Consider the following 14,077-nt stretch of genomic DNA (forward strand, 5'->3'; position numbering starts at 1 on the left):
CCCCAGGGCAGGTGCCATCTAGGGAGGACAAGGCCAGCTTCGGTTGGAGGAAGAAGCAAACCTCCTCTTGGAAATACAGAAAATTCACGTGGTCAAGGACACAGCTTAGAAACAAACCCACTTTAATTGATAGCGTACACAGAGATCTGGGGCGGCGCGGGCATCACGGGGTGGGACCAGGCCATACACCTGTCCTGGCCATGGTACCCAGTCTGCTTAGAGGGTGCAGGCTGGGGCCGGGTGAGGACACAGAAGCGGGGTGCCAGGGGAGAGGTACAGAGTACGCAGAGCCAGAGCCGGGGCACGTGTATAGCTTTGTGTTCACGTGTGTGTAGACGGACATATCCGGGCATGATGGACCCAGAATTTATAGGAGCCCTCAAAGACCGATCTAGAGACGTCAGGAAAAAGACACCTCCAGTTTCTGAAGGGCCCCTCCCCACCCCACCCCCACCCCGGGGCTGAGGAAGCATCAAGGGAGGGGTGTGCCGAGTACCCCGACTTGGCCCGGCTTCTGCTACTCACAGACTCGCTGTGTGGGCTGCAGCAGGTGAGAGTCACCCACCCTCTCTGGGCCTCAGAAAGATTCCCTAGATGATCACTAAGGTTCCCCGTAGCCCTAAATCTCAATATTTTAAAGGAGATTAAGATACAAAATGTTAAGAGCTGATGACAAGACCTTTGGTGTACAGGCTCAAATCCCGCCACACCTGGAACGCAGCAGTCCCGCGCTAGGCACAAGCTAGGGATCCAAAAGGAGCCTTCCCACCTACCTCTCCAGGCTCGGCTGGGGTTCCCAGCTGCTCCTGCACCCTCCCCCCCCAAAAAACAGCGCACAGGGCACAGGGCAGCGGGGCGGCAGGGGTGGGCATAGGCCATGCGGGTGAGGGAAAGAGGCCGAGGCTGGGGGAGGGCCTGGCCTTGGGGGCATAAAGTGCACTGCTCACCCTCTTTGTTTCCTAGCACACAGTGGACCCAGCACCCAGCAGGTGCTCAATAAATGCTTGAGGGGCAAGTACAGTAGAAGACAGCATGGTTCTAGGCAGAGCCCTGCCCTGAACCAGGTGGGGGGAGGATGGGCTGGAACCGTGCCACCTTCCCCCTGAGTCTCAGCCGCCTCCTCTGTGAAATGGGGGGCAGGAGGAGAAGCAGCCCCAGCCTGCCCGTGCCCCCTGTGCAAGTATAAACTGTGACGCTCACGACAGAGGGCAGTGTCAAGCCGGAGGCAGGTCCCGGGGGACCCTGTCCTGGATCGGGATGGGGGAAGGAGGTGTCCCCAGCAGAGGCAGCGGGTCTAACCTGGGCGGGGGTCCGGCCAATGGGGCGGGGTAGCTTTTACGGTACAGGGATTTCCGTTCCTACAGCTACGCACAACAGGACAGCTGTAAGTACCAAGCACAACCAGCAGACAGGGGAGGCATCTGCGAGAGACGGCGCAGGAGGCAATTCCGGGGTGGGCGTGGTCGGGGACGTGGCCACGCCCCTCTCCCAACACGCGGACGGACGCCACTGGCTCACGGTCAGGGACACCTGGGGAACACCCGGGGGGGGGGGGGGGAGGTGGGGGGCGGAAACCGCTGAGCCCACCGGAGGGGGTCGGGGTTCGGGGCTCGTCTCCACCCCGCGACTGGCGACTGTTCCAGGAGGCTCCGTCAAGGTAGGGAGTCTGGCCCCTCGGGCATCAGCGTTTCTTACAACCCCAAGGATAGGGCGGCTCTGACGGACAAGTCCCGATGTCTCCCAACCTTGTTTCGGGCCCGCCCCGCGCGGAGGAGCTGAAAGCAAGGGGGAGCTCAGAAAAGCAGAATCAGAGGGAAGTAGCGAGAGGGCAGGGAGAACATATGGAGGTCAGAGGCTGGGGTCGCCCAGTCTGGCGCCAGAGGCCTTCGAACATGGCTGCCGTCGGGGTCTCGTTGAGTGGGGGGGTGGGGGGGCGTGGGCAGCCGGCACCTGGGGCCACCTGGGGCCACCTCCGGCAAGGCACTGCCCTGGCCCCACCCCTGCGTCCCTCCCGCTCACTGGATGGTGCATTTGTCCCGCTCGCGGGCCTGGCCCTCCCGAAGGACCTTGGCCTTGATGTACTTGAGGTCACTGTTGACGCTGGGGCGGCGGGCAAAGGGCGAGACCATGCCGTAGGCGTCCATGTCCTTGACCCGGCGCATGCAGAAGGGCCTGGGGTGGAAGGCGTCGCCGTACTGCACAGAGATCTTGCGGTGCAGGGCGGGGCTCATCTCGTGCGGCAGCTTGGCCATGCTGAAAAGCACGTAGAACATCTCGTCCACGTTGGTGTTCTTCTTGGCCGACACCTCAAAGTAGGCGCAGTTCTCGTCCCCGGACACCAGCAGCTCGGCCTCGGTGGTGGGGACCTGGCGACACAGCTCGCCGTGGTCATTCTTGTTGCCGCAGATGACCATGGGCAGCTCCGCTGCCTCCTTGGTCTTGTTCTTCAGGCAGGACTTGACCTCCAGGATCTGCTTCTGGAGGCGCTTGACCTCGTCGAAGGACTCCCGGTTATCCAAGCTGAACACCAGGATGAAGACGTCACCTGCAGGGACAGGGACCCAGGTGGTGAGGCCGCCCCTCCCAGTCACCGACTCAACCCTCCCGGCCAGTCTAAGGGGGAGTCGTTGTTCTCCCCATTTTCCAGAGCAGGAGGCTGAGGCCCCGGAGGGTTAAAGCCCTGGTTCAAGGTCACACAGCGAATGTGTGGCTCAGCCTGGCTCAGACACAGTTAATTCCCCTGACATTTCCCTGCAGACCTGGAGACGGAGTGAGTGGCTTGTGAATTTGTGCAGACCGTGTTAGAATAATAATAATAAATACAATCTTCACGACAGCAGGAGTCTTGCCCGACTTGTTCAGTGCACATCCCCTGGGCCTGGAATCGCGCCTGACACATCGTAGGAACCCAGAGTGCTGGCACCTGGCAGGCCTAGGTTCACATGTGGCCCCTGCCAGGTATTGGCCACGCAGCCCAGGGCAGGTCAGGCAGCCTCTCTAAACCTTACTTTTCTCCATCCGTCCCACGTGCATGAAATACAGCTTGTTGGGAGGCTTTCACCGGACAATGAACGGACAGTGGCACAGGCTCCGAGGTCTTAGGGATCGAGATGACCAGGGGCACAAGCACCCGCAGGAGCCACAGTGGGTCATGCCCTCCATGCGCACTTTCCTCCCCGACTCCTCCCAAAACCTCTGCCGCAGGGATTTCAGTACCTTCCTGGTATAGCTGAGCAAACAGAGGCTCAGAAAGGGTGAGCAACCGGCCCAAGATCACACAGCGTGAACGTGACTAGGCCGGGACCGTGACTAGGCAGGGACCCGCTGCTGTCCTAACCTAGCCAGTGCTGGACACTCGCAGGTGCTCTCTGCTTCTTGAATAAATCGTGGACGAATGAGTGAGGGCTAGCCTGCAAGACACACGCGGTCCCTGCTTCAACTCTGCGACACTCGAGACAGGTCCTTGGATCTGAAACGGGCCATGCGGGGGGGGGGGGGGCAGGGAGAGAGACCGGGCAGTGCCCGCATCCCAATCTCTGGATGTTACTACAAGGATTATAAGGTCACACTCAAACTTTGGCTCCAATTCGTAAGAGCCTGTGGGGGATGTCAAAAATCCCTGTTTCCCAAACAAGGAAACTGAGGCTCCCAGAGGCACATGCCACATTCAGAACCATGCTCCGGCCAACAGCATACCCTTCACCGTGCACTCTGGGACAGAGGGAGACGGCGTCACCCACGACCTTGTCTCCCAGCACCCAGCACACAGTGGGTGCCCATGAGGCTGGGTGAATGGGCGGGATGGGATGGGACGAATGGGGCTGGGGGCGCTGAGAGAGGCACTTGTAAGGCAGCCCCGGCCTGGCAACCGTGTCCGCCTGGGCTGCCAACCCCGTCCCATTAGGCTAATCTTGGGCCCCTGAGGACTCGGCGGCCTTGACATATTCAAATGCAAGACGGCGATGCCAAGCTTCAGAGACAGCCTCGCTGGCAGCTGGAAAGAGAGCTGGCGGCAGAATTAATGGCTTTCAGAATTTCCTGTGCACCCGCACCAGGTTGGAAAATGAGGCACGGGCTGGTGAGTGAAAAAAGCAGCAGACAGATGTGCTCCGAATTGTAAGTGCACGTTGAAAAGAGACGGACAAAAACCGTCCCTGTGACAAAGATGATACAAATATAAAGGTCAGTGTGTTCGTGGGGGGTCCAGAAGTGTCCCCACCAGACTGATGGGGCGGCCACCTCCAGGGAGGGGACAGGAGCCTGGCGTCAGGTCAAGAGGGCTTCTTTAGCCTTCTCTGTGTTTACAGGAGGGTGTGTTTGCATATCATTGGTGTACTTAAAAAATGAATTTTGGAAATAGGCACGTGGTCCTCCTCCACATCTCTCTGGTGTTAGCCTTATTTATATTGGGGGCGCCCAGTCCCCTCCCCAAGGCAAGGAGAGCGGACATCCCCACACCCCCACCAGATGCTGGAAGTGTCCCCACAGCACGCTGGGGAGACTGAGACTCAGACCTCCGGTCACACATCGGAGCCACCAAGTGGCACCAGGTCAACCCAGGGCTCCTTCTGTCCACACACTGCCTTTTCAAAATATGGGGCGGGGGGTCCAAGTGGGGTGTGGGTCAGACGGTCAGCAAGGACAGACGGCCTGCAGGAAGAAGCCATCTGCCCGGGGTGCTCCAGGAGAGGGCTCGGCCAGCGTTCGGGGGCAGGAGTGCGCATGGTATGGGTTTCTTGGTGCAAGAGCAACTCCATTTGGGGGGTTATTTTAGTGATGGATAGAGGGGTACGTGCTCATTCCCTCCCTTCATCACTGCCCAGCAGTGGGAGAAGCGTGGCTTAGGAAAGGACTCTGCCTCGCCCCGATCAGGCACTCTGTAAATGCTGGGTTAATTTAAGACCAGTGTTTACTGAGCACTTACTCTCTGTTCACCAAGCACTTCTGCTGTATGAACTCATTTACTTCTCACAGTGACCTTTGGGGTGGGCGCTGATGGTGATGTGCTCACAGAGAAAAAACGGAGCCACACATAGATAAAGTCACTTGCCCAGAGGTACAAAACCAGGAAGCAGCTGCCCCAGGCAGACCGGTTTCTGGCCCGCCCTCGTAGACACATGAAACTGCCTGAGTGATGCAAAGGATGGCCCGGTCCCACATGTCCACCCGCCCCCTTAATCCCTGACCGTCTCCCTTCCCTCCCCAGCATTCCCGGCAGGGCCAAGAGACTACGGGACAGTTTAGTGGTGGAGAATAAGAATCAGATGGCTGGGACCACCTGTGTTACCACCTGGACTAACGTAACCTCTCTGGGCCTCAGTTTCCCCACTTGTAAAGTAGAAGTGAAAACCCATCTCCTAGGTTAATCGAGAGGATGAAATAAAGCCATGCCAAGCGCTAAGAATGGGCCCAGGCATTTAGCTACTGCCGCCACCATTGTTACTGTGATGATTACTGAGCTTTGACTCAGTACTGACTGAGTCAGTACTTTGACTACTGCCCAGGTCCTGCCCTTACTGCTCTGAGGGGCAGCAAAGGCCTGGGGTGTCAAGAGATCTGACAGCAGCAGACTGACCCTGGGCCCTGGAGCTCTGCTGGGCCACCTCCAGCAGGAGGAAGGCGAGAGTCCCCCTCTGTTCCCCGGAGAGGACTACCCCCTGTGCCCGCCTGCGTCAGCTCCCGATCTTCTGGAAGGCAGCCCTGCAGGACTCGATCCACAGCCAGAGAGAGTGGAATTGGAGCCCCAGCTTGATTGTCTCCTCAGGCAAGCAGCCACCCTCTCTGCCCCTCCCGGCCACCTGGGAGGGGGCTTGTTGTGAGCTGCCCTGCGGACGGATGGCAGACATGCTCACCCCGGGCACCCACCTGTGAGGATAGAGAGCCTGCGCATGGCGGGGAAGGGGTGGTTGCCGGACGTGTCCAGGATGTCCAGCTGGTACATGTCGCCTCGGATGTTGTAGACCTTCCGGTGGAAGTCCTCGATGGTAGGCGTGTACTGGTCCTCGAAGCGGCCGTTGAGGAAGCGGGAGACGATGGAGCTCTTGCCCACCCGCGAGGCGCCCAGCACCACCATCCGATAGGAGTTCTTGGCGGGCACGCTAAGTGTGCAGTTCCCGCTGGACAGGGTCTTCATCATGGCTCGGGACGGCGGCACGGAGCGGGGAGCAGAGGTCAGGAGGCCCTGCACCCGGCCCTGCAGCCTCTTGCTGGCCGCCTTGGCCTCCTCTGCGTGGCTCCTGTCTAGGTGTCCGTTTTCTGTCTGTAAGATGGGTACATTAGACTGGGGTGTCTCTCCGGGGCCTTGCAGCTCTGCCCGCTCCTTCTTTCATGCCCTCTCCGGCCTCCTTCCTGCTCACCCACCCCCCACACAGGCGTTCATCTGCCCTCGAGTCCATTCACCCCTTGTTTATTCCTGCCCAGGATTGCTGGGGCCTGAATTTTCGCTTTCCCCCGGCTCCCTGTTGCTCTCGGCAAGCAAGTGGCTTGCGTTCCCTTCTCTCATCTAGAAAAGGGACCCCACTCCCAGGGCTGCTGCCCATGCTGAGGTCACGAAACGTTAACCTCTGCTAGAACCTGATCTCTCCCTGGCCCTTCGGTCCTTCCCACTCTGGCCTCCCCGGGCATGACCTGGGGAAGGCATTAGAGAGCGTTTCCTAGGCCCGGGGGTGCTGTGGCTTTTCAGCTCTTCCCAGAAACAGGGAAAAGGACACATCCAGACCACGTCCTCCCAAGCCAGGGCCCAGCCATTTCAGCCCCAGGCCCTGGGAATTTGCTCACCTCCAGGAGATCCAGAGACCTGAACTAGGGGATGTAGGTCAGAGAAATGACCCAAGAACAGCTCGAATCCCTCAGAGCTCCAAGGGTTTATGGTTCTGGGGTATACCCAGAACTTTCTACAGGGGCTTCTCGGCCTTGTGGAAGAGACTGAAATGGGTCTCAGCTCCAAAGCCCAAATGGAGATAAATAAACCCCCAGGGCCCCAACAGGCCCACCCCAAAGGCCAGTCACAGCCCCACCACCGTCCTTGCCTCTGTCAGCACCCACCAGAATCCGCTTAGAATCCCTGAGCCCATCACTCTGTTGGAGCTCTGCTGAGATCTGCCTCCACTTCGTAGCTCGTGCTAGTCCCGCTGCCAGAACACCCTCTTCTCTTTATGTTTCAGGGCCGGGCTCAAATACCACCTCCTCTCTGAAGGCTTCTCTGGCTCCCCACTCCACCCCCCCCAGCAGGAATCCCTCCCCTCTCTGGAGAAGAGGAACTAGAAATGGGTACAGGCCTGCTGGAATATTGGTCCCCTCTGCCCTCAGCCTGCGGCCACGCGCGGATGTGCAGGCTGGGCACTGCACAAGGCTCCCAGCTGGGTGAGAAAGTGGGGGCTGTCTTTGTGGAGTTCATCTGCCCAGAGAAGGCACCTCTTTTCAGTGTGCACTGGGAGCTGTACAGTCCAGCTCCCAGTGGTCCGCACCCCTGGCTGCTCCAGCTCAGGAGCCTGGAATGCCTCATCCGCTTACCCCAAGGCTCTCTCCAACACCGTTATGTTCTCTGCCTGCCATTAGGCTAAGAGACTGGAGGCGGAGAGACCTCCTGGGTGTGAGTCTCCTGGCATACGTCCTGTTTGGGGCATTCGGGCACCTGCCTCTGCTCGCCCTGCCCAACCGAGAGCCACTGTGCAGTAAACCAGCTCTCGAAAATACGTTTTTAAAAAGCTTCTATTGGCAGCGTTTATCAACCTCCGTGGCACACACATTCCCACCATGGCCAATTCCCAGCCACCAAGAGGATCTCGAGGAATGAACTGCAAAGAGGTGCACACAGTAACCCCGCTCCGCAGACCGCTGACCCTAAGCCTGGAACCCTGACAGTCACCACTCACCCAGCCCCCGCTGCGTGCCCAGCACTGTGCTAAGTACAGAACAAAGACAGGAGCTGACTTTGACCTTGCAGTCAACGTGTGCCAGAGTGTTCTAAGCGCTCTGATTCATGTGTACTCACTCGCTCCACCCCTCAGGAACCCCAGAAGGTAGGTGGTGGTCCCCGAGTTTACAGGAGAGGATCCGGAGGCACAGAGAAGTTTAGTTCACGGCTCACAGTCACACAGCCAGTAACCGGCAAAAGAGAGATCTGTCCCCAGGCTGTGTGTCCCACACAATGGAGCCTCCTCACCGCCTCCCTACAAGGAAGATATTATCTGCCCATTCCCCAAAGAAGGACCTTGAGACTTCAAAGTCTCCATGACTGGCCCGTGTAGTTAATAAGGAAACCAGGACAGTGAGACGAAGACTCCTACCTTCCCCCCTAGTTCATGCCCACCACCATCTCTCAGTTCATCCCACAGGATTTCAGTGCCATGGCCACAGCAAGGGCTCAATAAATGATCCAGGAATGAGTGAAGCCAAAGGGTCTGCCCTTGGAGCTCACCTGCAGCTTCCTTCTGAGGCCTTGACCCTCCTCCCCCGCCCGGCCTGGCTGGCCCCGGTGCTATGCTGAGGGTCTCTGTGGCCTGGACACCCCCGTGGGTGCGGGGTGGGGAGCAGGGGGCTGAATGCTTCTCTGCAAGCCAGTCTGGGCCTTCAGCGGAGACCAGAGGGAAAGAGGCCCCACGCCACGACAGCCCCCTCCACAGTCCCCCCGCAGGGAGCTTGATTCTGCTGTGATCACCTCTGTCTAGACAGAGAAGGAAGGAGGCCAGCAGCCCCCAGGGACAATGTTAGTCCCCATCACCACCTGCCCAGCTTCTAGCCTGGAGCTCCTGGTACAGACACGCTATTATCAGTGGCTAAGGGGCCACTGAGGAAGTTGGAGAGGACAGGCCGAGAGTCAGAGAGGAGACAGGGCCTCAGAAAGAGGCAAAGGGGGGGGGGGTGGCTTTCCTCTCTGAGAGACGACTGTGAGTCTTCACATGGCCCCAGCCACGTGGGGCTGTGTGTGGCACCCAGACACCTGGACGCCAGCTGATGGCGCTTCCGTGAGCCCCACCCCCTGCCCCCATATCTTCCTTCCCTCTCCTCCCCCTGAGGCGGCACTGTGGGCCGCCGTGGGCTTGGCTCCTCTCCTCTGCAGCCCGCTGTCCTCCCTCCATCTGCAGCTGGACTGACCCCACACAGCGAGGAGCAGAGGGGCAGCAGAGTGCCAGGGGCCCTTCGAGAATGTAGAGCCCAACCCAGAGGCTCAGAGGGGGGTTAATGGGGACCCCTCGCAGCCTAAGAACCCAAAGGTGAGTTCTGTGACTCTCAGCTGACCCCACCCCCGGCCATTCCCAGGGCCGCCGGGGAGGCAGAAAGTCCCAGAGCAGAGATGGAGCGGGGCCATCCCGGGGGAAGAATGGCCTTAGCCAGACGGGCTTCCAGACGGGTACTCTGCGTACCTTGTTCCAGGGACCTCCCAACAGTCCCATGAAGAGCAGACCACCATCAATCCAGGGGACTGACGGGAACACTGGGGATTCGCGTGGCTGAGTCACTTGCCCCAGCTCACGCAGATCACCGGCCAGGCCAGAATGAGAATTAGGCTGCTAGGCTCGAAAGCCTGGGCTCTTACCTTCATAAAAACCTACCCGCTGGCCAAAACCAGTCTTTTTCAAAACAGTGCCTGACTCAGTGAAGCCTCAGCTGGCATCAGGCAATGACCCCTGAGGCCTAAGATATTCTCGTTCCCTCTCTCTCCTATAGGCAGCTGGGGGCAGGCATCCTGCCCAGGACTCACCCCCACCCCCCAATCCATGGGTTCACCCCCTTCTTCGCCCTCAAGCCCCTTGCCCAGGGCCTGCCTGGAAGATGGAGGGGACCAGAGGGACAAGGACATCAGGACAAGAGTCTGGCCATGTCCTTCTCCCTGTAAGACCCCAGAGCTGGTTGCACTGCACCCGCCCCCCCCCCCCAATCCCTCCCACACACCTCAAGCCTCCTCCATCAGCACACATTCCAGCCTCTCTGGACAGAAGCATTATTCACTGGCTTCCATCCCCACACTGAGGGGTGTTGGGGGGCTTTGCAAAGCTAGCCTCACCACCCTTGGCAGCTTGGGATGGTAGAAAGCAGGCAGCCATCGGCTTCCGGCAGACCAGCCCGGCCTCTCAGCAGCACCCTTGGGCAAATGGTTTGGCCTGGATGGGGCTGGTCATCTATCAGATGGCTATTATAGAAGCAAACCCGTAGGGCGGCCTGGATTGTTCAGCGAGAAGTCAGGAGGCTAACACAGCCCCTGGCACACAGCAGCTGGCTTCCTCTGAGGCAGCTCCTCCTGGCATTCAAGGGGCCGCCTGGAACGGCCAGGTGGGGTGGGACTGGAGTGCAGGCAGAGGTCTTGGGGGACCCCACCTCATTGCTGTGATGCCAGGGTAAGCCTGAATCATGGGCTCCTGAGCTGGCTGCCCCATCCCAGCCTGGCCTCCTTCTGAACATCCTTCGTCATCCTCCCAGGGCAGGGGGCAAAGAGAGGAGAGGTCAGAGAGAGCCCCACAGAGGTACTTGGAATACAGGAAACATTTCCGGGGCAAAGAATCACCCAGGAAACTCGCTCCCTGCACCAACTCCCTCAAAAGCTCAAGGAACACTGGACAGGAAGGTGCTCCTTAATCTTCCCTCTGCCCTGAGCCCGTGTCCTCATATGTAAATGGCTATTGCCCTAGGTCCCTTACATGGAAAGCTCCTAGCAACACATGTAGCACATAGCAGAAGCTCAGTAGGTCTTTCCCACCCGGGATGAGTAAAGGGCCTAGCACTCAGCCCGACACATAGTAGGTGTTCAACTAGTATCATTTGCCTTAGACACGTCAAGTTGCCTACGACCCTGGCACACAGATGCTCAATCAGCTTCACTTTCCCTAGTCTTGTAAAGCTTCCTCTAGCCTTCCTCCCACAAGCCGCAAACCCTTCTTCCTGGCTTCCCCTACTTCCGCCACCTCCCCAGTTCTGTTGGGGTGTCTCTCTCCTACCTGCGAATGGCGGGCTGGGCCTCTGGCACAGCTTGGAGGGCTGCCTGGAAGCGCCTGGAGGTGCGGGGAACCGCCGGCCTCTCCGGCCGCCGCCGCGGCTGCCGCCGAGGCTTCCAGAGTCTGCGACGGCTCCTGGGTCACTGCGCCGGGCTGCTCCTCTGCGCGGCTCCGGGCGCCGGGCTGGGCGCGGCCCGGCGAGGGGACACGGGGAGCCGGTGCCCCATGGGTGGGTTCGGAGGGCTCGGAGGGGTCTGGGCGCCGGGCGGGCTCGGGCTCGCCGCCGCTGGCCCTGCCCTGCCCCGACCCGGGGGACTCCTGCTGAGCCAGGAGCCCGGAGGCGCGGGGACGTCCGATCCCGGGGTCCCCGCCTAGGTCTCCGGGGCTGGGGGAGGGCGGCAGGGGCGACTCCGGGGCTTTACGAGGGTCGTTAGAGCCTCCTGGAGGGTCCTTTGGAGGTGTCTGTGGGTGCGTGCGTGTGTGAGCGTCCCGAGTGGGCGAACCTGTGCTGGCCGCCTATGCCACCTTCTCCACCCGCGCCAAAGGGGGTCGCTCGGAGCGGGGATGCTGCCCCGCTCGCCGCGGCTTCCTCCTCTGCCTGCAGCTCTGCAGCCTTCCCCGCGCCAGAGGGACGGCTCCTTTCTCCCTGCGAGGCGACGCCAACAGCTGGAGGAGGAGCAGAGCGCTCAGCTCCGCGCGCGTGTGGGAGGGGGCCTTGAACGCCGCCCCAAGGTTCGCACGTAGCTCCGAGTTAGCCTTAAACCCGCTCCTCCTCCCACTTCACCTCCTCTGGCCCTCGGAGGAGGCGAACTTTCTGCGGGCCCAAGCTCCTCCCTCCCTCCCTCTCCAGGAGGCGAACGCCCCTCTCTCCCGCAGGCGAGGTCAATGGTCCCTCCGGAAAAGCGGTCGCAGCCCAGGCTCCCGGAGGCGAGCCCAGCGGCAGAAGCCCAGCTCAGGGCTGGGCGCTCTCCGCCGCGCCTGCGAGCGTCCCTCCGTGGACCCGTCGCGCAGCGCCCGGCCGCCCCCTCCGCGGCCCGCGAGCAGCCGGTCCCGCCGCCCTGCGCCCGCCTCGGCCTGCCGGAGCGCGCTCGCCCGCCTTCCCCGGCGCCCCGCCCCCGGCACTGCGCTCGGCCAATGGGCGGCGGGTCCCGCGGCCCGGCCCCGCCCTGCCCGCCCCGCCCGCGGCCGCCCGGGCGCTGAGGTCTGGCGCTCCGCGTGCCCGGGCGCGTGGGGCCGGGGCTGCAGGTGGGGCGGCTGGGGGCGCGCACCGTGACCGGAAGGCGGCACCTGCCTCGGAGGCTGACGTCTGCACGCGCATTCGCACGCACACCGCGCCGGCCGCAGGGGACCTGCGAGGGTCCCGCAGCCAGTCGCCCGAGGTCCCCAGCCCGCGCGCCAGGACTCCCACGCCCTCCTCCATCGCGGAAATACCCAGGTGCCCTGAGGGTGTCCGGCCTGTCCGCCCCGAGATCTCGGGCCCGCGGGAGCCTGCAGGAGCCTGCGGGATGGCGCGTGGATCCCGCACGTGCCGCCCGGAGGGGCCGCGGAGTCAGCTAAGCCTAGCGCGCGTCTGAGTGGAGGTCTGCGTGCGCAGGTCTCGGAGAGCACTGTAGAGAGAGCCTTGCTGGGGATGAGTGGGGCGCCTTGGGCATTCACCTCCGTTCTCCCCGCCTTGAACTAGGGCAGACATCCGTCGTTCCTATTATGCCATAACTGGACACCACTTATTACTTAGAGTTTTCTTAAGTCCAAGACCCACTCTCCCCCCAACACATTTTTTTTAGAGGATCGTTATATCACTGCCTTAAATGGGAAGCCAGTATCACTTGCCATAAATAGAAGGTAAGAGTAAAAATAAACACAATGAAAACAAACCAAGGTTATTAAATTCTAGTTGGAAACTCGCATGCCAAGGCTTGAGATGTGCCCTAAGTGAAAGAAGGGAGATTGGCAAAGTTTGGAGAGGTGTCAAAGACCTATTAGCACCCATCAGAGACTTCTTCCTTCATGCTTTCAGGAGGTTGAAAAGAATGTTCTCACTGTGTGATGCGGCGAAGGGACACATAGTGTTTATCAAACCATATTTTGTATCATCCAGAGAACTGTCCCAGCACTTACAGAACCCTGGACCTGGAGAATGTCTGCCAATCCTTCCTCCACTACCATACCTATCCTCCCACCTCTCAGTGGGGTGGGGGACCCCAAGCTGAGGGTCCAGCTCCACTGGGTGAGAGACTGACATTCAAGTCCTGCCTTTGTAACCCCTCAAATATTTGGCCCTGGGCCAGTCCTGTTTCCATGACTAGTCAATCTTCAAGGACTAGATGGGGTCACAAAGGGCTACCCTGTACGGTTGTGCAGATTGCTTACTGGCTCAAGGGCGCTTAGCTAAGGAAATTCATCTCGTGCTTTCCTCTGGGCCTTGGTTATGTCACCTATAAAATGGGAATGATATGCTAGGTCCACAGAGAGCCAAAAGTGCCAAAATTGTCTTAGACTTTGATTGTAGAGAGTGGCTTGCTCTGCTTTGTCCCTGTGTGGTCTCGAGGTTCCCTAGGGGCCTCAACCAGAGAAGATGGGGCAGGTGGAGGAGGAGAGACTAAGTGGAGAGTGTGGCACTTGCATGACTTGATTGTGTTTAATCCCCCGAGCAGACGATGTGAAATCTGGGCTAGGTCTAAGGGATGTACCCAACGTCACCCAGCCAGCAAATGGCAGGATCCCAGCCCAGCACTCTTTCCACATCCAGACTTTGCTTCTAGGAACTGGCTGCGGCCCAGGAGGGCTTGTGCTCAGCTCGACACACAGAGGCTGCGAGCCTTGAGCTGGCTGTAAGCTGGATGGCAGGAAGCAGGCAGGGTGTCATGCTTCACTGGGAAGCCTGGGGTCAGAGGCACTCTGACTGGCCATCGGGCCAGTTCTCCCACTCCCATCCAGGAAATGTGGCAGGTGGCTAGCTCTGAGCCAGCCCAAGACCCATTACTTTTTGCTTCCCACGCAGAGCCGGTTACGCTCCACGGACCATATCTTGAGGGTTGCCGCACACGGAGCTGCAAGGGCCCCAGGAGACCCACCTGCCCCTGCCCCTCCCCCTGCCCCTCCTCAAACACAGAATGGCTCAGTCAACAAGCAGGTGCACACGAAGG

At 60.1% G+C, this 14,077-nt stretch overlaps 1 protein-coding gene across 1 annotated transcript; it reads right to left on the bottom strand.

Annotated features, from left to right (window-relative positions):
* Positions 1 to 105: 105 nt before the first annotated feature.
* On the bottom strand, positions 106 to 11,444 carry RASD2 (RASD family member 2). The gene is made up of 3 exons (XM_045780035.2): positions 10,935 to 11,444; positions 5,866 to 6,259; positions 106 to 2,545 (listed from the first exon to the last, which is right to left on the bottom strand). Exons 2-3 carry the CDS (start codon positions 6,134 to 6,136, stop codon positions 2,016 to 2,018), a joined length of 801 nt encoding a protein of 266 aa, XP_045635991.1. The 5' UTR covers positions 6,137 to 6,259; positions 10,935 to 11,444; the 3' UTR covers positions 106 to 2,015.
* Between the last annotated feature and the right edge of the window lie 2,633 nt (positions 11,445 to 14,077).

Source organism: Ursus americanus, chromosome 17 (genome assembly GCF_024610735.1).
Source record: "Ursus americanus isolate L20-20 chromosome 17, mUrsAme1.1.p, whole genome shotgun sequence".
Lineage (NCBI taxonomy): Eukaryota > Metazoa > Chordata > Mammalia > Carnivora > Ursidae > Ursus > Ursus americanus.

Excerpts from the sequence above, each read along its gene's own strand:
- RASD2 (XM_045780035.2), bottom strand. The coding sequence starts at position 6,136 with ATGATGAAGACCCTGTCCAGCGGGAACTGCACACTTAGCGTGCCCGCC. Across the intron at positions 2,546-5,865 it reads CAGGCTCTCTATCCTCACAG|GTGACGTCTTCATCCTGGTG; the intron begins GTGGGTGCCCGG and ends CTGTCCCTGCAG.